The sequence below is a fragment of the Engystomops pustulosus genome, chromosome 2 (genome assembly GCF_040894005.1).
Source record: "Engystomops pustulosus chromosome 2, aEngPut4.maternal, whole genome shotgun sequence".
Taxonomy (NCBI): Eukaryota; Metazoa; Chordata; class Amphibia; order Anura; family Leptodactylidae; genus Engystomops; species Engystomops pustulosus.
Genome location: NC_092412.1, coordinates 15,836,180 through 15,859,886, shown reverse-complemented (window position 1 = coordinate 15,859,886; position 23,707 = coordinate 15,836,180). Strand labels below are relative to the sequence as shown.

General features: G+C 47.1%; 1 protein-coding gene across 1 annotated transcript; it reads right to left on the bottom strand.

The window, feature by feature from the left end:
- Positions 1-1,830: 1,830 nt before the first annotated feature.
- Positions 1,831-2,929, bottom strand: LOC140116967 (olfactory receptor 1M1-like). The gene is made up of 2 exons (XM_072133395.1): positions 2,872-2,929; positions 1,831-2,774 (listed from the first exon to the last, which is right to left on the bottom strand). The coding sequence occupies exons 1-2, from the start codon at positions 2,927-2,929 to the stop codon at positions 1,831-1,833; spliced, it is 1,002 nt and encodes a 333-aa protein (XP_071989496.1).
- Positions 2,930-23,707: the final 20,778 nt, after the last annotated feature.

The following is a 23,707-nucleotide window of genomic DNA, read 5'->3' as shown; positions in this document are numbered from 1 at the left end:
GATGGCAAAAATCAAAAAAAAAATTTTGTACAGGAGGTTTTAATTTTTTTAAATGTATGAAAACATTATAAAAGCTATACAAATTTGGTATCCACGTAATTGTAGCAACCCAAAAAATAAAGTAGACATGTCATTTGGGGCGCACAAGAAAACATCGCAAATGTGTTTTTGTCACCATTTTCACTGCATTTGGATTTTTTTTCCCGCTTCCCAGTACGCGCCATGGAATATTAAATACCGTCACTACGAAGTGCAATTTGTTACGCAGAAAATAAGCCATAACAGAGCTCTTTATGTGGAAAAATAAAAAAGTTATAGATTTTTGAAGGTGGGGAGTGAAAAATGGAAGTGAAAAAAAACTAAAAAAAAGGCCAAGTCGTTAAGGGGTTAAAGGGGTTATCTGGGTCTTAAAATTTACTGAGGGCAGGACTGGGGGGGGCCTATTTAAACATAATAAACATGTACTTACCTCGTCTGGCGCTGCCAATGTCCCGTGCCACGGACGGTCTCCTCTGTGCGCCGGTTTGTATACAGGCCGGAAGCTCCCATGCGCACCATCTCCCAGCGCTTACAACGCTGAGAGATAGGGACAGATGGGAGGAGCCGGCTACATCGCGGACCGGAAACTCCCTGTGCGCGGCTTCCGTGCCCCTGTAAACAAACAGGGGCACGGATTGAAGGGACCGCGGCGCGGGACATCGGAGGCGCCGGAGGAGGTAAGTACTTGTTTATTATGTTTAAATAGCCCACCCCAGCCCGGCCCTCAGTAATTTTTACCAGCCGGATAACCCCTTTAAACTTTGTAAAAAGTGATCAAAAATTGCTGCATATCCCCAAAATATTAGCAATAAAAATCATCACAAAACAAAGATCATCACACAAAGACGCACCCACATGTGTCATGTTATTAATGCCGGCAGGCAAATGGGGCAGCAGGTTTAAAATGTTAAAAAAATAAGAAGTATATTGTTTTATTTTTGTTTGTTTTTTTTTCTTTAGAATGTCTTTGAATTTTACCTCCTCCAGGAAAAGTTTATAAAATTCGGTCAATAAGTTATAGGAACTTTGAAAAGTGCAAGTTGTCTTGCAAAAAGCAAGCCCTCAAGTTGCAACACACACCAAAAAAACAACACCCACTGGGAACAAAAGTGTTAGCATCTGGAAGGCCATTAGATGTGTCCTGCAGAGGTAAAGGTTAGAGGACTGTTCTGACTGGTGTCACTATATTGTATCCCATTATAGCAAGCCTGGCATATGGAATACACTAACTGAGTTATTGCTGAAGGTAGATTCCTTTATCTCTTCTATGCCCTTCACTGTCTTTATCTAATATTTTTCTCCAGCTGGCTAAATAACATTTAAGTAAATGCCTGTGTTTACTGAAATACATGATAATTTCTCTGGAGGCCAAAGGCCAGATTCTGGCATCTTTGAGTCTTTTGCTTGTATCTCTGACTATCCCTTTGCCTAGTGATTTTGTACTGCATTGACCACTAGGTTCAGACCCGTATTTGGCAACTATTCCTCTCTGTTTGGATTGACTTGTCTTTATCTCTGAAATAGCAAAAAGGGAAGGTCGTCTTCTGGTCTCCTTCTGCTTAGAACAGATTGGGCAACTAGGCAGGGACTAATGGGAGGGGCTTCAGTTTCAAGGCCCACTGTCTTTGTCTGTCCTTGTTACCCTTTTTCTCCTTATTGTATTTATAACCATACATTATTGCCAGAAGTGCTAAATTTACATATAAATGCTACTAATAATGATAATAATATTAATAAACATAAACAGATGTTGATGAAAGTTTCGGGTAGAGAGATTTCTTGCATCCACATTTATTTAAAATGAATAATTTGCTTGCAGACATTTTCCAGACTCTTCTTGATCTCTTTGTTTCTCAGGCAGAAGATGATTGGGCTGCTCATATGAGGGACGAAACTATAGATACAGATGACCACGGCAGCGATTTCTGCATTTGGTACGACCTGGGAGTTGTAGCCATAGTCAACTATTCGGGGAATATAGAAGATGGTGATGACAAACCAGTGGGTGATGCAGGTGTTGAGGGCTTTCTGCCAGTTGTTCACTCGGGATATGGCACAAATACTTATTATTACAATGATATAGGACACTACAATGAGTGAGAACGGGCCCATGTGCATTATGAGACCCGCGTAGAGCCCATTCTTCCTGACTGTAGACGAATCCGTGCAGGAGAGGACCGCCACCGGGGCTAGAGAACAGTAGAAGGTTTTGATCCGGTTAGGACCACAGTATGGAAGAAACACCCCCCATGACATGACGAATGTCCCAACAAAAGACGCAGCACACCAGGCGGCCAAACATAACAATATGGTAGTCCTACTACTGATGATGGCGTGGTACCGGAGAGGTTTACAAATGGCCACGTAACGATCAAAGGCCATTAGTAAGAGGGTTAAGGAGTCAAGACAGTTCAAGATATGGACAAAGGCCATCTGGAGGAAGCAGGCCGAGAAGGAGATTGACTCTGCCCCCAACCAGTACTTGGAGATGAGTTTGGGCAAGGTTATGGTGTCAAAGAGGAGGTCAGACACGGCCAGGTTGGCGATGATGATGTACATGGGCTGGTGGAGCTGGTCCTTCAGGAGGACTATCACTATGACAATGGTATTTGCGCAAATTGAGACATTGTAGAAGCAGAACATGAGGGCTCCCAACAGAGGGTAGAACTTCTCCTGGAGGCCTGAGAATCCGACAATGATAAAATAGAAGGAGGCGGAGTCATTGGCCATGATATCTGGGAAATCAAGAACAGAGAGGGTTAAATCAGGGCAAAATTGTCATAAGTCCAGTGGGGGATACTTATTTTCTTAGGAACAACGTTCAGTCTATACCTGAGCGTTGGTTTGCTCGTTTTCTGACCGCCACTCGTTGACCCGAATATGAGCCCATTCTGCCTGTTCTGAACAGACCTCAATTCATCTACTGAGTGTGTCCCTAGAGTCCATGTCCAAGGATCTCATGACCCAACCCTGTCAGCCATCACCGAACGAGGAGTGCTCCAGGGGTAGCTACCTGGTGGGTCCCTGCAGCCAAATCCCTGAATGGGAATGTGAGCGCGGAGCCTGCTGCAGGTGGGCGGAGAGCGGGCATGACCGTCTGGGCTGGAAGGAGCCATATATTTGTGGGTGGACTTATGGGGGGTGGAGAATGTAGACCAGGCGGATAGGGGGTGTCAGATGAGGGGGTGGAGCTAGGAAGTCTTTATAAGTGGTAGTCAGGAAGCTAAGCCTTCATTCTGGCTATAAAAATTTTGTCCCGCCCTCCCTCCCATTAGTTTTTGTTTTGTACAGGGTGCACCAATGTGCTGTTGGGGGAGTTGGGATACAAGTAGCATTAATAATGTTGTTAGGTATGGGTTAGTCAGGTTAGTTAGGATGCATATTGTGAGGTGGCGGGTTCTTGGCAACAGCCAGTTGAAAGGTAAAGCTGTGGTTATACTATGTAGCCACTATAATTCAAAGATGGTGGTCTTGTTTAACCCCTTAACGCTCTGCGCCGTAGCTCTACGGCGCAGAGGTATAAGGGATGTATGAAGAGGGCTCACGGGCTGAGTCCTCTTCATACAGAGGTGGGGGTTTTTGCATTTTGCACAAAACCCCCACCGCTAATAACCGTGGTCGGTGCTTGCACCGATCGCGGCTATTAACCCTCTCTACGCCGCCGGCGCCTTTTTTCCGATCGCCACGCCCCCGAACGTCATCGGGAGGCGCTGATCGGTTGCTATGGTAGCCTCGGGTCTTCTTTTGACACGAGGCTACATGGCTTATGCAGGTTCGTTACAATGAGCCAGTGGCTCATTGTAATGTATGACCTGCAAAAATGCCATATATTGCAATACTGTAGTATTGCAGTATATGGTAGGAGCGATCTGACCATCTAGGGTTAATGTACCCTAGATGGTCTAAAAAATAGTGGGAAAAAAAAGAAAAAAAAAAGTTTAAAAAATAAAAAAAATTAATAAAATATTAAAAGTTCAAATCACCCCCCTTTCCCTAGAACGGATATAAAACATAATAAACAGTAAAAATCACAAACATATTAGGTATCGCCGCGTCCCAAAATGCCCGATCTATCAAAATATAAAAACGGTTACGGCCGGCGGTGAGCTCCGAGGTGGGAAATGGCGCCCAAATGTCCGAAATGCGACTTTTACACCTTTTTACATAACATAAAAAATGAAATAAAAAATGATCAAAATGTCGCACAGACCTCAAAATGGTAGCAATGAAAACGTTGCCTCATTTCACAAAAAATGACCCCTCACACATCTCTGTGCGCCAAAGTATGAAAAAGTTATTAGCGTCAGAAGATGGCAAAAAATTTTTTTTCTTTTTTGTACACATTCGTTTCATTTTTGAAAATGTATTAAAACACAATAAAACCTATATAAATTTGGTATCATCGAGATCGCACCGAACCAAAGAATAAAGTAGGCATGTTATTTGGAGCGAAGAGTGAAAGTCGTAAAAACTGAGCCCACAAGAACGTGACGCACGTGACATTTTTTTAAATTTTTCCACATTTGGAATTTTTTTTCAGCTTCGCAGTACATGGCATGTTAAAATAAATAACATTACGGGAAAGTAAATTTTGTTACGCACAAAATAAGCCCTCACACAGGTCTGTACACGGAAAAATGAAAAAGTTATGGATTTTTGAAGTTGGAGAGCGAGAAATCAGCCGAAAAACCCTGCGTCCTTAAGTGGAGCTGGGGGTGTGGTCCTCGTGCGCTGAGCGTGCATTGGTGTTTTTATGGAGACTGGTTTATCGGTTAGGTTGTTACAATTAAGTATGACAGGATCATTTTGGTTGTTGCCAAGAGCTCTGCTGCCAAAGAATTTATTGTTATAATAATTGATGTTATGTTTAATAAAGAATTTTTATCTTTCAGATTGTTTTTTCAAGAACAGTAATAAAGCTGTGACCATTCACATTTCCAACAAAAAATGTTGTCTTTGTATTTAATTAGTGGGGGGTTAAGCTAAGGGGTATGTGGTTGTTTCCTGCGTCCAGAACTCAGCCATGGACTAGTCATGTAGACAACAGTTACGCTGTCACCCTTCCAGATTCCAAAACTCAACCATCCCCAAATCACCTGCTCTATGGAAGATTGGGCTCTAGGACTAAGGGCAGCCCCAGCACTAGTATCCCCCAGGATGTATATATGTATTTTCCATGTGTCTATTATGTACTAAGCCTGGACCACTGCTACACAACAATTACCCCAAATCTAGAGATCAATAAAGTTGTATCATGTTGGATCTACTGCTATTAAAATCCACATCAACTCTTTGATGGGAACTTTGGGGCTAAGGTCTTCACAAAACTGGAACTTCAAGAAGTTTACTACCTTATCTGCATCATAGTGGTAGCGACAAATGGACGAATCACATCATGCACAGCACAGTACTACTACTCCTATCCTGTATATATGGGCACAGCACAGTACTACTACTCCTATCCTGTATATATGGACACAGCACAGTACTACTACTCCTATCCTGTATATATGGACACAGCACAGTACTACTACTCCTATCCTGTATATATGGACACAGCACAGTACTACTACTCCTATCCTGTATATATGGACACAGCACAGTACTACTACTCCTATCCTGTATATATGGACACAGCACAGTACTACTACTCCTATCCTGTATATATGGACACAGCACAGTACTACTACTCCTATCCTGTATATATGGACACAGCACAGTACTACTACTCCTATCCTGTATATGTGGACACAGCACAGTACTACTACTCCTATCCTGTATATGTGGACACAGCACAGTACTACTACTCCTATCCTGTATATGTGGACACAGCACAGTACTACTACTCCTATCCTGTATATATGAGCACAGTACTACTACACCTATCCTGTATACATAAGCACAGTACTACTACTCCTATCCTGTATATATGGACACAGCACAGTACTACTACTCCTATCCTGTATATATGAGCACAGCACAGTGCTACTACTCCTATCCTGTATATATAGACACAGCACAGTACTACTCCTCCTATCCTGTATATATGGGCACAGCACAGTACTACTACTCCTATCCTGTATATATAAGAACAGTACTACTACTCCTATACTGTATATATAAGCACAGTACTACTACTCCTATCCTGTATAAATGGTCACAGCACAGTACTACTACTCTTATCCTGTATATATGGGCACAGCACAGTACTACTAATACATATCCTGTATATATATATATGCACAGCACAGTACTACTAATACCTATCCTGTATATATGGGCACAGCACAGTACTACTAATACCTATCCTGTATATATGGGCACAGCACAGTACTACTACTCCTATCCTGTAAGCATGGGCACAGCACAGTACTACTACTCCTATCCTGTATATATGGACACAGCACAGTACTACTACTCCTATCCTGTAAGCATGGGCACAGCACAGTACTACTACTCCTATCCTGTATATATAAGAACAGTACTACTACTCCTATACTGTATATATAAGCACAGTACTACTACTCCTATCCTGTATAAATGGTCACAGCACAGTACTACTACTCTTATCCTGTATATATGGGCACAGCACAGTACTACTACTCCTATCCTGTATATATGGGCACAGCACAGTACTGCTACTCCTATCCTGTATATATGGGCACAGCACAGTACTACTACTCCTATCCTATATATATGTGCACAACACAGGACTACTACTCCTATCCTGTATATATGGGCACAGCACAGTACTACTACTCCTATCCTATATATATGTGCACAGCACAGTACTGCTACTCCTATCCTGTATATATGGGCACAGCACAGTACTACTACTCCTATTCTCTATATATGTGCACAACACAGGACTACTACTCCTATCCTGTATATATGTGCACAGCACAGGACTACTACTGCTATCCTCTATGTGCACAGCACAGGCCTACTACTCCTATTCTCTATATATGTGCACAGGACTACTACTCCTATCCTCTATATATGTGTACAACAAAAGACTACTACTCCTGTCATCTATATATGGGCATAACACAGGACTGCTACTCCTGTGATGTGTCCTGCAGTCCTATGTAACACCACAGATAACACAGTGATATCTCTGAGTACAGATCATGTAGTAGATGTGTCCTGCAGTCCTATGTAACACCACAGATAACACAGTGATATCTCTCTGAGTACAGATCATGTAGTAGATGTGTCCTGCAGTCCTATGTAACACCACAGATAACACAGTGATATCTCTCTGAGTACAGATCATGTAGTAGATGTGTCCTGCAGTCCTATGTAACACCACAGATAACACAGTGATATCTCTGAGTACAGATCATGTAGTAGATGTGTCCTGCAGTCCTATGTAACACCACAGATAACACAGTGATATCTCTGAGTACAGATCATGTAGTAGATGTGACCTGCAGTCCTATGTAACACCACAGATAACACAGTGATATCTCTGAGTACAGATCATGTAGTAGATGTGTCCTGCAGTCCTATGTAACACCACAGATAACACAGTGATATCTCTGAGTACAGATCATGTAGTAGATGTGACATGCAGTCCTATGTAACACCACAGATAACACGGTGATATCTCTGAGTACAGATCATGTAGTAGATGTGTCCTGCAGTCCTATGTAACACCACAGATAACACAGTGATATCTCCCTGAGTACAGATCATGTAGTAGATGTGTCCTGCAGTCCTATGTAACACCACAGATAACACAGTGATATCTCTCTGAGTACAGATCATGTAGTAGATGTGTCCTGCAGTCCTATGTAACAGCACAGATAACACAGTGATATCTCTCTGAGTACAGATCATGTAGTAGATGTGACCTGCAGTCCTATGTAACAGCACAGATAACACAGTGATATCTCTGAGTACAGATCATGTAGTAGATGTGTCCTGCAGTCCTATGTAACACCACAGATAACACAGTGATATCTCTCTGAGTACAGATCATGTAGTAGATGTGTCCTGCAGTCCTATGTAACACCACAGATAACACAGTGATATCTCTCTGAGTACAGATCATGTAGTAGATGTGTCCTGCAGTCCTATGTAACACCACAGATAACACAGTGATATCTCTGAGTACAGATCATGTAGTAGATGTGTCCTGCAGTCCTATGTAACACCACAGATAACACAGTGATATCTCTCTGAGTACAGATCATGTAGTAGATGTGTCCTGCAGTCCTATGTAACACCACAGATAACACAGTGATATCTCTCTGAGTACAGATCATGTAGTAGATGTGTCCTGCAGTCCTATGTAACACCACAGATAACACAGTGATATCTCTGAGTACAGATCATGTAGTAGATGTGTCCTGCAGTCCTATGTAACACCACAGATAACACAGTGATATCTCTCTGAGTACAGATCATGTAGTAGATGTGTCCTGCAGTCCTATGTAACACCACAGATAACACAGTGATATCTCCCTGAGTACAGATCATGTAGTACATGTGTCCTGCAGTCCTATGTAACACCACAGATAACACAGTGATATCTCCCTGAGTACAGATCATGTAGTAGATGTGTCCTGCAGTCCTATGTAACACCACAGATAACACAGTGATATCTCTGAGTACAGATCATGTAGTAGATGTTTCCTGCAGTCCTATGTAACACCACAGATAACACAGTGATATCTCTGAGTACAGATCATGTAGTAGATGTTTCCTGCAGTCCTATGTAACACCACAGATAACACAGTGATATCTCTGAGTACAGATCATGTAGTATATGTGTCCTGCAGTCCTATGTAACACCACAGATAACACAGTGATATCTCTGAGTACAGATCATGTAGTAGATGTGACCTGCAGTCCTATGTAACACCACAGATAACACAGTGATATCTCGGCCTCTCTCAGGTGACCTGTCACTGGTGGGGGTTTGGTTCAGTGTTTTGCTCCCTGTTTGTATTATCACCAGTGACTGCACTAGAATCCTGTCTTTCCTTTTCCTTGCTTTTCTCTCATGTTGCTTAGTGTGTGTAAACTTGACAATCTGCACAGCTGAGGGTTTGTTACATTTGCCTGCAGACAGTGTCAGGTTCTCTCTCTCCTGTTACAGGGTTACAATGTATCTGTGCAGGTTACAAGTATCAGTCCTCAGTCCAATATGTTCATCTGACAAAGAATTGTCCAGACTGGATGTAGTTGTAACAAACCCTCAGCTGTGTAAGTTATCATTCATTTCAGGGTTAGAGAATACGAGCAGCTCCATCCAATCCAATACAAATCTCTCTGGATTGTCTGGATCTGGTTGCAGGTTACAACAATGGGAGATAAATTGGGAATTTACCATCCAGATATCCGGAGCCTCCTGCACTGCTGGGCTTCTGGTGCTCTGTACCAGTGCAGCCCCATGCACATTATATACAGCTCCGGTCCCTGGTGACCTCAGGAGCCGCTGCTGTCTGGAGACTTATTACTATGGATGTCACACGTGTGATCTGCTACATTAATACTCGCTGCATGGGGAAGGGACAGTCACGATTTTGGTGACACTTTTGGGGCAATATGTACAACTTCTGCATATTACCCCCAGCTGGGGTAACGCTGTTTGTAACCATCCTCTTATGACATGAATAAAGTTTATAGCTTTTGAATAGGGATGTGTGTTACAGATCATTTGGAGGGATACAAAAAGTCTATGGGCAGCTCCGCATTCACTTCTCTAGGGCCGTATACATATATACTATATCCCTGACCGGACGCCCCATGGAAGGACACACGTCCACCAATACTCCAGTCTCAGGGCGCTCGGCACATCTGTCCATTGTTTAGTCAGTCCTCCTAATGAAGCGTAACTGTTATATTTATAATATGTTTTCTATAGATGCAATAAATTAACAATTTTGCAGCAGTTTCTCACCTAACCTCTGCTATCACCCTGTCTCTCACCCGTCATCCTGGCGTTCTGTTTGCTAAGAACAATCCATAGAGTGAAAGAGGAGGGAGATGTGGTCTACAGACTGAGGGGTCACAGAAGGGTGAGGGGGCGGGGCTATGCACTGCGATAATTCTGGTCTTTACAGGAAGCAGCAGCATCTCCTTCCTGTCTGCTCTGTCCATACTCTGCCCTCATATTCCCACACAGTCCATCTCGTCACCTCATAGCTGCTCAGTTTATTAAATAATCTATTATCATCCATAATCCCATCAACTTAACCCCTTAATGACAGGCGTATCATGTTTCAACGTCGGTCATTAAAGGTAATTCTATGGCAACACCTATGGCGCCACATCAGAAGAAGATTTCAAGACCTAGTGTCCTGCTGGTGCCGGGACTTTGCTGTGTTTTAACAGCCCAGACCTGGTACTAAGACCCGGAATTGGAAAAGCTTCCCCAGCACGCCGCGGTCAAGCATGATCGCTGCGTGTAAGGGGTTCCCCCTGTGGGTGGGATGCCCATCAATGTTTTGACCTGGCTGGGTCTCCTCAGTACAGTGTAGGGACCTGGTTTGGCTGAGGGAGAGGCTTGTGACTAGGGTCAGGAAGTAAGAGTTCTCCTTATGGAGACTGCCCAATAAGGCCACGTCTTGGTATGTGGAGTCATAGCCATGGATGCTCCACTAGGGGGATAGCTAAAAGAGGAGTGGTTTTCCCTATACCATCCTGGAAAACTTTGCATATTTTACCAGAATCCCCCTCCCCCATGGCTATAAGACTCCACACACCTACACCGTGACCTTAATTGGCAATCTCCGTAAGGAGAACTCCCCGACCCTCAGAATGCAATCCAAATTTATTGCAGAACGTAAGAGCACGAACAAGGGTTCATATAAATGCTTCTTCAAGCCCAAGTCGGAAAAAAAAAGTCAAAAAATTAAAACTAAAAGCAAAAATCATTTTTTATGATAAAAAATAAACAATGAAGGACATAGTCCCTAAATACTACACACTTACATATAAAAATAAAAAAAAGTATAAAAAAAACCCTTCATATTTGGTGTCACTGCACCTGTAACAATCCGTACTATAGATCTAAAGCAATATTTTTTTAATAGGGATCAAAAAAAATTGACACGCCCTAAAATGATACCACTGCAAAGAACAAGTAAAAGGCAGCCCCCTCAACGCCTCTGCCCGTGGTTGGTATTTTTTCATTATGTTCCTCCGCTGGTTTGTTGAACTAGACAATTTCCTCTTTTTATTCCTGGTTTCCCACCAGGTTTAGGTGATGGTCGGATTGTCCTTTTTACATTGTATTTTGTAGGCTTTGTTCCACAACTATAGCCCATCCAACACTTCAATAGCTGAGCCGGGGCTCATTAAGATAGCAATGGGGCAGATATACTTACCCGGTCCATTCACGATCCAGCGGCGAGTTCTCTGCGGTGGATTCAGGTCCGGCCGGGATTCACTAAGGCAGTTCCTCCGACGTCCACCAGGTGTCGCTGCTGCGCTGAATTCCGTTGGATTGCATCGGAGTTCACCAAGCCGAGCTGAGCGAAGGTAAGTGCGTGTCCAGCGATTACTTTTTTTTTTTTTTTTTTTAAATGCAGCAGTTTCTCTGAATCCGTCAGGTTTTTTTTTTTTTACGGCCACGTCCCCCGATTTCCATTGCGTGCATGCCGACACAATCTGATCGCATGCGCCAAAATCCCGGGGCAATTCAAGGAAAATCGACGCAAATATTCGGGTAACACGTCGGGAAAACGCGAATCCGGCCCTTAGCAAATGACCCCCAATGTGTTTACACCCGTGTGCTAGTTTTATCTTTATTGGATTGAATAAATGTTCATATACCGCTGTGTTTGTTATTATTTTTTACTCGTTATATGTAAAACAGGTGCGCTGCATTTCTTTGGAGGGGTAAGTCACTGGGGCACATTTACTTACCCGGTCCATTCGCGTTCCAGCGGCGGCTTCTCCGACAAGCGTTCGGGTCTTCTGGCGATTCATGAAGGTCCTGCGCCCGATGTCCACCAGGTGTCGCTGCTGCGCCGAGGTCCGCAGAGTTGCGCCAGAGTTCACTGATCTCTTCCTGGTGCATGTAAGTATGGCGCGTGCAACCAATTTTTTTTTAAAAAAATGCGGCGGTTTTTCCGAATCCGTCGGGTTTTCGTTCGGCCACGCCCCCCGATTTCCGTCGCGTGCATGCCAGCGCTGATGCGCCACAATCCGATCGCGTGCGCCAAAATCCCAGGGCATTTCAGGGAAAATCAGCGCAAATCGGAAATATTCGGGTAACACGTGAGGAAAACGCAAATCGGGCCCTTAGTAAATGACCTCCACTGGCCGTATACTTTCACCCTCACCCCCCTTTCTTAGGTAAGATGGTGTGGGATTAAGCCAAACCAGTAAATCTATTCCAGAAGGAACAGACTCCGAACTGTTTCGGCATTTTAGGAGCAGAACATGAGGGCACCCAGCAGAGGGTAGAACTTCTCCTGGAGGCCTGAGAATCCAACAATGATAACATAGAAGGAGGCGGAGTCATTGGCCATGATATCTGGGAAATCAAGAACAGGAAGGCTTAAATAAGGCAGAATTACATTTGCAACATCCCCCACCGGGGCCTAGCCTTTTCTTGGGGTCTGGAGACAGCCTGGGCCCGCAGTACCTGAGTGGCTGGCGGTTGCGGCCTAAGCACGCTTGTGTCACGGTGCTTGGTATGGGGAACCGGAGGGCGGTCCTACAGCCTGGCAGGTCTCCAGCAGGGTGGTGTTGGCAAGAAATGATGAGGGAGAGGCGGCTATAGCGGATCTCCCTGGGGCAACCCTTTGGTGTCTAGAGTATGAGTCTCTGTGTGGTGGACAGGGTGCCCGTGATGGTGACAGCCGTAGTAGCAGGGACCAGACGGAGGCAGAGGTTGAACAGAAACACTTACAGTTCTTTATTGGAACCGACAGGAACATCAGCAACGTGCCTTTAACAAGATGGTGGAGTACTGGAGAGGTACTTGGAGGGAGCCACAGGATGTAGATCACCAGCCTGGATGCAATGGCAGGCTGGGAGGTAGCTGTGTCCTGGAAGGATGCTTCAGCTTGTCCTGGATTGCTTCAGGTATCACCCTTGAAGGTAGGATGATACCCCTTTCCTCTCTCTCTCTCTCTCTGTCTAACTTGTTCAGACTCTCTGGTCTGTCTGGAACTCCTCTAGGGTCTTCTCTAGAACATTCCTGGCCAGGGGTTTTATTATCTCCCCTTGGTCAGGTGGTGGCTGCTCCTCCAATTACCTCTCAGCTCACAGAGACAGGATGCAATACATGTGATTGGCTGACACATATGACATCACATAAAACAATTAACTCCTGCCTTACCAGGCAGGATCTACCACTGCAATGTTCCCCTGTGTCCTATAAGGACTATGTAGTGTGATGTAGTGACATGCTGTGGGGCTGACTAGACCCTACACAGACTGCAAGCTACATGGTGGGACGTATTCGCAAACACAGCTCTGCCTTGCATCGGCGAGGGTGTTGCATACCCCCGGGGCAATTGAAAGAGCCGCCCTCGGCTCGACTACGGATGGTTTGGGCGCAGAGGTAGATAGGGGCACTTCTATGAAGTGCAGGCTACATGATATGTAGGGACAAACCGCCCATGGTCCTGGAGACAGGCACCTGGGTTGGTGTCGGACTAAGACACAGATATGTAAATGCTAAGTATGACAGTTGGTCGCTAACGCCATTAAACCAAACTGTACAGTAGGAAAGGTGTGGTGTCATGTACTGTAATCCACTCCTTGCACCAGGGCCTGTATATTTGTTATATAAACACTTCTTCCCTAGCGACAAATATATAGGGTGTATATGCATTACATTAGCATATGTGACACAGTTAAACATTATACTACATAGAGACGGTCCGACACAGCCACACTACAATCTGAAAAGCCTATCAAAGGTTAGTGCAATATAAAAATAAATAAAGCAACAACTTTTCCTTGAGGTTGGCAAAAGTCTCACAGAAGGTCTCTAAGATCAAAGTTCCTCTTCTGGGTACAGCCCTTGAGGTGGGGAAAAGTGCAAGAAAGATGCAAAGGGTCTCCTCTTTGTGTAGAGGGACCGAGTCCTTTGTAGGAATCTCTGCTGTGGCAGAGGAAGGGTGCTATCATAGCACATTACAATGGGCAGTTCAAGGAATGTCTCTTGACTGAAATAAATAAGGGTGAGAGTCCCAGGAAAGTCTCTGGCTCTATAGGGTTAGCGGGCACTCAGCCCAAATGGGATAGCAATAATAAATATACATATGTACAAGATACACAACACCTGGTAAGGCTTTCAGCCCATCAGGGGTTACTCAGAATCTTCCTCGGTGGTAAGTACTTCGGTGTCAGAAAAGCGTACCTGCCTCCTCCTTCTGTGTGACACCAGTTGGTACTCCTGCAGGTACGCAGGAGCTTTACCTTTCGTCTTCCTTTGAGACCTCCGAAGTTCCGGCTGGGAGAAGATAACAACCTCCTCATCGTCCTCCTCTGAGTCAGGCGCTGGAGTCGGAGTCTCAGCTGCCTCTGATGCTTCAGGGGTTGCAGACTCTGGAGCCGGATCATCCTCCACAGGCAGCAGTATTGGAGACTGCGGTGGGGATGATGGTCTCTCTTGGGTACCTCTTACTGGAGTGGAAACAACAAAACAGAGTTGAGGCACAGTCACAAGTTCTAAGAAACTGGGGGTAGGTGAACACAAGGAGGTCTGTAAGTTGGGGGTCGAGGTGAGAGGTGTGGACATAGGGGCAAAAAGACGAAGACATCTCTTCAGCCGGTTCCTATGTACCCGGAGTGGTGGACGGTCTCCTCTTGAAATCTCGTAGACTTCAGGGGAGAGACCGTCCCTAACTAGGTATGGCTCATGCTCCCAATGCCCATCTAGCTTACTGGTAGGATGGTTGTTGTGCAGCCACACTCGATCTCCTGGGGCAAAAGGCTCAGCACAGGCATTACGATCGAAGTCCTTTTTTTGTTTCTCCCGGGCCTCTTCCAACCGCAGATCCACAACTTCTCTGGCATCCGCCAGGCGCCTCTGGTGTTCGTGAACCCAGTCAGTCTGGGGGAGTAAAGACTGGGAATCAGGGGACTCCATGTCCCAGGTCATATCCGCAGGGAGATGGCCGTGCCTCCCGAACATCAGATAATACGGGGTGTATCCTGTGGAGCAATGAGTGGTATTGTTGTACAGGTACACTAATTCGGGCAACAGTTTTGGCCAGTAAGCCCTTTTTGCAGGGGTCAGAGTCCTCAGCATATTGATTAGAGTCTGATTCATCTTTTCACAAAGCCCGTTGCCTTGGGGATGATAGGCTGTGGTCCTCAGCTTTTTGCAGCCATATAGAGTGCACAGCTCCTGGAAGACTTGGGACTCAAATGCTGTTCCTTGGTCCGTAAGGATCTGGTCCGGACAGCCATAGGGGAGGATGAAGCTCTTCCACAGGGCCGCTGCGGTGGTCCTTGCAGACAGATCTCTGACAGGTACTGCAACCACAAATTTGGTATAGTGGTCGATGATCGTGAGAGCATAACTGTGACCGGATCTGCTGGGCTCCAACTTCACATGATCCAATGCCAGGATCTCTAAGGGCCGTTGGCTCACAATGGGATGTAGAGGGGCCCTTTGATTGTGTCGCTCTCCTCGAGCGATGGCGCAGGCTGGGCATTCTCGACACCAGGCTTCGATGTCGGGCTTCATGTTGACCCAGTAGAAGCGCTTTCGGAGGGTGGCTTCAGTCTTCTGAGCGCCAAAGTGTCCGGACTGGTCATGGTACATATCCAGTACTATCTTGGCGTCCCTCCTGGGAATCACAATCTGGTACAGCCGGTCATAAGTGATAGGGTCCAGAGTTCTTCTCTTTAGCAGACCCTGATGCATGTTCAGAGTCTTTCTCTGGCGCCACAATTGAGACAGTTCTCCATCAGCTCTTCTGCGGCGGATTCATTCAGGCACTCGCCCACCAGAGAGATAGTCCATTACTTCTCCTATGGCACGGCTATCAGCCTGAAGACTTATCCAGAGGTCCTTTTCTGCAGGGGGCTCTGACTCTTCTTGGGGAGTAGCTGGCGCTGCCTCTGACGGTAAGGAGTAAACTCTCTGGGCATCTTGACGCACAAACCGGGCATAGAACGCTGGCATCTCGACATCTTCCCACTGAGCATCCGTGGAGGGTCCCTCCCACTGGTCTGGGAGACGGGACAGAGCGTCGGCGTTGTCATTGGTCTTACCAGCCCGGTACTTGATGGTAAAGTTGAAGTTGGCAAGTCTGGAGGCCCACCGTTGTTCCAGTGCTCCAAGACGAGCGGTGTTCAGATGCGCCAAGGGATTATTGTCTGTGAAGACAGTGAAGAAGGATGCAGCCAGGTAGTCCTTGAACTTTTTGGTCACAGCCCAGACTAACGCCAGAAACTCCAACTTGAAGGAACTGTAGTTCTGGTCGTTTTGCTCCGGTTCTCGGAGGGAACGGCTGGCGTAGGCTATGACCCTTTCAGTTCCGTTTTGGAGCTGGGATAGTACAGCCCCTAGGCCTTGCTTGCTGGCATCAGTGTATAGGGTGAAAGGCAGACTGTAGTCTGGATATTCCAACACCGGAGGCTCAGTCAACCGTTGCTTGAGCATCTGGAAGGCAGCTTCTCGTTCGGCTGTCCACTCAATGGATACTCGGGAACGTTGGCTCTCTTTTGGCAGGCCCCTTAGAAGTTCTTGCAGGGGAGCCGCCAGCTGGGCAAACTTCGGGATGAAACGCCTGTAATAACTGGCAAATCCCAGGAAGCTTTTGATGTCCCGTATGGTTGATGGGGTAGGCCAGTCGTGGACAGCTGCAATCTTCTCTGGATCTGGCTCAATTCCATGAGCGCTCACCACATGTCCCAGGTACTTGACGCTAGGTTGTAGCAGGTGGCACTTGGATGGCTTGACCTTCAACCCATGTTGGGTCAGGATTTGGAAGACTTCAGCCAGATGGGGGATGTGGTCTTCATAAGTCGTGGAGTAGATGATGATGTCGTCCAATTATAGTAGGACGGTCTCGAAGTTTCGATGACCCAAACATCTCTCCATCAGCCGTTGAAATGTGCCTGGGGCGTTGCATAGCCCGAACGGCATGTTGTTGAACTCGAACAGGCCCATTGGGGTGATGAAAGCCGTCTTCTCTCTGTCTTCTGGTGCCATGGCCACTTGCCAGTAGCCACTGGTCAGGTCCAGGGTAGAGAAGTAGGCAGCTGACCCTAGGGCTGCGAGGGATTCCTCGATTCGAGGCAGAGGATAGGCATCCTTGTGGGTGATATTGTTGATCTTCCTATAGTCAACACAGAATCGAAGGGTTCCATCCTTCTTTTTCACAAGGACCAGCAGGGCAGCCCATGGGCTGTGACTCTCCCGGATAACGTTGGCTGTCTTCATCTCTTGTACCAGCTTTTTCACCTCTTGGTAGCGGGCTGGAGGTATGGGCCGGTATCGTTCCTTCATAGGAGGATGAGAGCCAGTAGGGATGGTATGCTGGATCAGGGTAGTCTGCCCAAAATCCAGTGGGTGCTTGCTGAAGGCCTGGTGGTGCTTCATCACGACATCTAGGACACCTTGAACTTGATCTGCAGGAGTAAAATCATCATCTCCAATATTGAGCTCAAGCCACCAGGATTGCTCGGCAGGCTCACCTTCAGCACTTTGCTTCACTTCCAACTGTTGGGAAGCAGACAGAGCGGTTTCCACTAAGTCTTCAGGATGGACGCTGAAGAGAGTGGCCACGGCTTGGTACTTTCTCAGATCCACTGGGGAGTCTCCCACATTTAGTAGTCGAATGGGTACTTGTCCTCGGGATACAGTGACTAGGCTCCTGGCGGCTAGAATGGGCAGGTCTTCATCAGCTGGTAGAGGTTCTACTATCGCCTGGTAGTCTTGACCTTGGACGCCCATGCAGGCTCGACACCATACTAACGTCTCAGTCCCAGGTTGAAGGCGGACAGGTTGGGGATCCTTGATCCGGGCTCTGCAGATTTCACCATTAGGGCCAGCAAACTTCTGTTGCGCCGCTAGAACCTGCATAGTCTCCTGAATTACCTTTCGGGAACCGTTGGGCACTGTTGGCAGAGTGTCGTGGAGAGCCTTCAGCACTTCAGGGTAGCAGTTGCGGAGGACATTGGTACCCAGTACCAGTGGGAAGTTACCGTTTTCGGGCACTCGTGTCACCACTACGCCCTGTCTGGTTAACTCAGTGTCTCCAATGGTTAGTGTGGGCTCCCAGTAGCCGCGGATGGGTACGGGTTTTCCGTTTGTAGCAATAATGTTCAAATAAGCCCTGGGAGGCTGGACTAAGGATGCTCCTCCTCGGCATTTCTCGAAGGTAGCACTCCGGAGGGTGGTCACTTGAGAGCCGGTATCAATTAAGGCAGGTAGGGTAACTCCGTTGATGGTTACATGAACCATGGGGCGAGTCCCCACGAACCTGGGCATCCAGTTGGCATCTCGGGGACTTAGAGGTTCTTCCCTTGGGGGTCGTCCCTTAGCTCCAAGGGTTTGTCATTTAACTGACGGCATACATCCTCTTCATGCCCGTATTTACGGCAGTAGCTGCACCGCTGGCGGGGTTCCTTCTGACTCCACGTGCTTAACGACTTCGCTTCTCTTGGGCGCCGTTTGGCCGGGGAGTCACGAGGGGTAGCTGACCGTACAGAGTTCTCTGGAGGTTTCCTCCTCATGGCGGAGACAGTCACTTCCAACTGGGTCAACCGATCGAGTATTTTATGCAGGGTGTCCGCCAGATTAGGGACCTGTCCTGCTAAGCCAGCAACTTCCGTAGCCGCAGGAGTAGGTGATGTCGACTGCGTTGGATGGCAAGCTAGAGCAGATTCCTCCATTTCCATGGATTCAGGCTCTTTCTGCGGTCCAGTAGGCGGTCGGTCCCCTAATATGTCAATGGCAATTTCCTTAAACTCAAGAAAGGAGGCCTGGGCATGTTGAGAAGAGATGATCTTTAGTTGACACCTTTGATTTCTATCAACAAGTCCATTAATGAATTGTTCCCTCAGGGTCTGATCAGAGGTGTCAGCGTTTTTGGGTTCAAGACGGGTTATGGCCTTCCATGTCTCCTGTAGGGAGAGGGCAAAGTCTCGGAGGGACTCTTGGGGCTTCTGTCTTTTCCCGAAGAATTGCTGCTTCAACTCTGAGGCAGTACACTTGTCAAAGGTGTTGCGTAGCCTATCAAGAATTTGGACCACATTCTGACACTGTTCTCGGGGCCAAGACTTGACTTCCCAGAGAGCGGGTCCTTTCAACTGCCCGGTTAGGATGCCCACTTTCTGTTCCTCTGTGAATGGGTACAGGGCGAAGGTGGCTAACAACTTGTCTCTGAATTCAGGGAGAGTGTGTGATTCTCCCTCATAGTGGGGTAACCTGGGGGCCCCCGGATAGTATGGCATAGTCAGAGGCATAACGGTGGGAGTCCCAGGGACACTGGCGGTAGCAGGGCTGAAGGGACTCTCTGGAGGACTTAACATGCTCCGGTACCCTGAGGAGGGACCAGGGGACGGGACCTGCTCCAGCCCCGTATCTTCGTCCTGGGCGGACATGACTGGTCTAGCTGAGGGAAGTCTGCAGGGCACACAATATCCGTTGCTATGGGCGATGGCTAGAATGGGACGTGGGCACTTTAAGACACAGTCACTATTCCCTGGGAGGTGAGCCAATAACCTAGCATCGGAAACAATCTCTACCCCCCTTTAACTTCCCCAGCGGTACTCACTCAGGAACAGCCGCGGTGCACGAAGGTCTCAGTTCCCGATGTCCGGCAGGCAGCAGGGGCACGGTGATGCTCAGCGGTGTTCTCCTCCAGTCGCAGGACACGTGCGCCGGAACTCCGGATGAGGCGCACGCTGCTGGCAGGCTTCAGGCGCGGCCTGCGCCGAAATCCAAGATGGCCGATTAACCCTCTTCGTTGCCGGCCGCACACGCTCCAGCTCCTCCTCCACGGTGCTTCGCGCCACTCGCGCAGGGGGCGGAGCCTAGTGACGACTCTGGAGTTCCCGCCAGCGAGGATTTGGCGGGATGGAAATACTTGCTGCGCCACACACCTCTGAGGTAAAATGCTTCAGGCGCAGCAGCGCCGGATGTAGCAGAGCTGACAAAGTTCTTTGCAGGGTTTAACCTCTTGAGTGCTGGAGCGGAGCTCGACAGCACGTGGCAGCAGTAATACAGTTCAATGTGAAATACACACAAAGTCACTTGGGCCTATACCCGAATGGCAGCAGGGTTAGGCAGTACAATCGTTTCTTAATAAAGTACAGTCTTTAGTGCCAGAATAAGGCACAGAAGTATAAATCCTGTGATCGTGACGCCACTTGCAACATCCCCCACCGGGGCCTAGCCTTTTCTTGGGGCCTGGAGACAGCCTGGGCCCGCAGTACCTGAGTGGCTGGCGGTTGCGGCCTAAGCACGCTTGTGTCACGGTGCTTGGTATGGGGACCGGAGGGCTGTCCTACAGCCTGGCAGGTCTCCAGTAGGGGGGTGTTGGCAAGAAATGATGAGGGAGAGGCTGCTATAGCGGTTCTCCCTGGGGCAACCCTTTGGTGTCTAAAGTATGAGTCTCTGTGTGGTGGACAGGGTGCCCGTGATGGTGACAGCCGGAGTAGCAGGGACCAGACGGAGGCAGAGGTTGAACAGAAACACTTACAGTTCTTTATTGGAACCGACAGGAACATCAGCAACGTGCCTTTAACAAGATGGTGGAGTACTGGAGAGGTATTTGGAGGGAGCCACAGGATGTAGATCACCAGCCTGGATGCAATGGCAGGCTGGGAGGTAGCTGTGTCCTGGAAGGATGCTTCAGCTTGTCCTGGATTGCTTCAGGTATCACCCTTGAACGTAGGATGATACCCCTTTCCTCTCTCTCTCTCTCTGTCTAACTTGTTCAGACTCTGGTCTGTCTCGAACTCCTCTAGGGTCTTCTCTAGAACATTCCTGGCCAGGGGTTTTATTATCTCCCCTTGGTCAGGTGGTGGCTGCTCCTCCAATTACCTCTCAGCTCACAGAGACAGGATGCAATACATGTGATTGGCTGACACATATGACATCACATAAAACAATTAACTCCTGCCTTACCAGGCAGGATCTACCACTGCAATGTTCCCCTGTGTCCTATAAGGACTATGTAGTGTGATGTAGTGACATGCTGTGGGGCTGACTAGACCCTACACAGACTGCAAGCTACATGGTGGGATGTATTCGCAAACACAGCTCTGCCTTGCATCAGCGAGGGTTTTGCACATTCTTTTCTTAGGATCAGAGTCCAGTCCATACCCCAGTCCATACCCAAATGTCAATTTCGTAACTTGTCATTTTTACAGCAAATTTTTGAAGCCTCTTTAGGCTTAGTGTTCACACATTGCTGATAGCACTGATTAAACTAATTACAGATGGTCCCCTACTTAAGAACACCCAACTTACAGACGACCACTAGTTACAAACGGACCTCTGGATGTTGGTAATTTACTTTACTTTAGTCCTAGGCTACAATAATGAGCTGTAACAGTTTGCAATTAAGCTTTATTGTTAATCCTGGTCCTTGTGACAATCCAACATTTTTTTTTAAATTCAATTGACACAGAGACCAAAAAATTTTTGTCTGGAACTACAATTATAAAATATCCAGTTCCGACTTACATACAAATTCAACTTAAGAACAAATCTACAGAACATATCTTGTACGTAACCCGGGGACTGCCTGTAATTGTTTAAGGGTCAACTTCTGTCTAGTGATTATATCCAGGAAATGCTTAGTTTATTTATGGAACCTTTAACTACTCGTATCCAATACAGGAAGGTGCCTGAGCAACAGTGTCCTGTGAAGGTTCCGTTCTCTTGTTTTCTGACCACTTCTAGATAACTTGTATTCAAAGCTTTTCTGCCATTTCTCACCTCTAAAACATTGTAACATGTAAAACAAATGTGTCCAGACCTCATCTACTGAATATCTACCTATGGTACATGTCCCCGGGTCTCTTGGCCCATCCAGGTCAGCCATCACTGAACAGGGACAGATCTTCGAGTAGCTACCTGTTTAGTTCTCAGCCAAGACCCGGTCCCTGTGTGAGAAGCGTAAAATATTCATAGACCACACCCTGAGGAGTAACAATCAGCCAGAGTTAGTTGAGCAGAAAAACACGGGTATAATTTGGCGGTGACAAGCGTTGAATATTTTCAACCCAGGGGCTTTGGGGGAAAATATCAGAATTATACATTTTTCATTTTGTATCCATTTATTGCTACTGCAAATCAAACACTCACAACAGTTTCTTTACACACAATCAACTTCAATTGTCTTATCAACCTTGGTCTTGTAAGTCTGTTCTCCCCATATGAATCAACTGCAATTTAAATCAGTCAACTCTGAGATGTGATCTTTGGGGTTAAGATCTTCACAAAACTGGATCTTCAAAGGTATATGTTCTGTATGTATGAGCAGAGCACAGTGCTACTACTCCTATGCCTCCCCAGTAATGTAATGCCCAGCAGCCTCCCCCAGTAATGTAATGCCCAGCAGCCTCCCCCAGTAATGTAATGCCCAGCAGCCTCCCCAGTAATGTAATGCCCAGCAGCCTCCCCAGTAATGTAATGCCCAGCAGCCTCCCCCAGTAATGTAATGCCCAGCAGCCTCCCCCAGTAAAGAAATGTCCAGAAGCCTCCCCAGTAATGTAATGCCCAGCAGCCTCCCCAGTAATGTAATGCCCAGCAGCCTCCCCCAGTAATGTTATACCCAGCAGCTTCCCCCAGTTATGAAATGTCTAGAAGCCTCCCCAGTAATAAAATGCCCAGCAGCCTCCCCCAGTAATGTAATGCCCAGCAGCCTCCCCCTCTAATGAAATGCCCAGCAGCCTCCCCCAGTAATGTAATGCCCAGCAGCCTTCCCCAAGTAATAAAATTCCCAGCAGCCTCCCCAGTAATGTAATGCCCTGCAGCCTCCCCCAGTAATGTAAGGCCCAGCAGCCTCCCCCAATAATGTAATGCCCAGCAGCCTCCCCAAGTAATAAAATTCCCAGCAGCCTCCCCCAGTAATGTAATGCCCAGCAGCCTCCCCCAGTAATGTAATGCCCAGCAGTGTCCCCCCGTAATAAAATGTCGGGCAGCCTCCCCTAGTAATGTAATGCCCAGCAGCCTTCCCCAGTAATGTAATGCCCAGCAGCCTCCCCAAGTAATAAAATTCCCTGCAGCCTCCCCCAGTAATGTAATGCCCTGAAGCCTCCCCCAGTAATGTAATGCCCAGCAGCCTCCCCCAGTAATGTAAAGCCCAGCAGCCTCCCCAGTAATGTAATGCCCAGCAGCCTCCCCCAGTAATGTTATACCCAGCAGCTTCCCCCAGTTATGAAATGTCCAGAAGCTTCCCCAGTAATGAAATGTCTAGAAGCCTCCCCAGTAATAAAATGCCCAGCAGCCTTCCCCAGTAATAAAATGCCCAGCAGCCTCCCCCAGTAATGTAATGCCCATCAGCCTCCCCAAGTAATAAAATTCCCAGCAGCCTCCCCCAATAATGTAATGCCCAGCAGCCTCCCCCAGTAATGTAATGCCCAGCAGTCTCCCCCCGTAATAAAATGCCGGGCAGCCTCCCCTAGTAATGTAATGCCCAGCAGCCTTCCCCAGTAATGTAATGCCCAGCAGCCTCCCCAAGTAATAAAATTCCCTGTAGCCTCCCCCAGTAATGTAATGCCC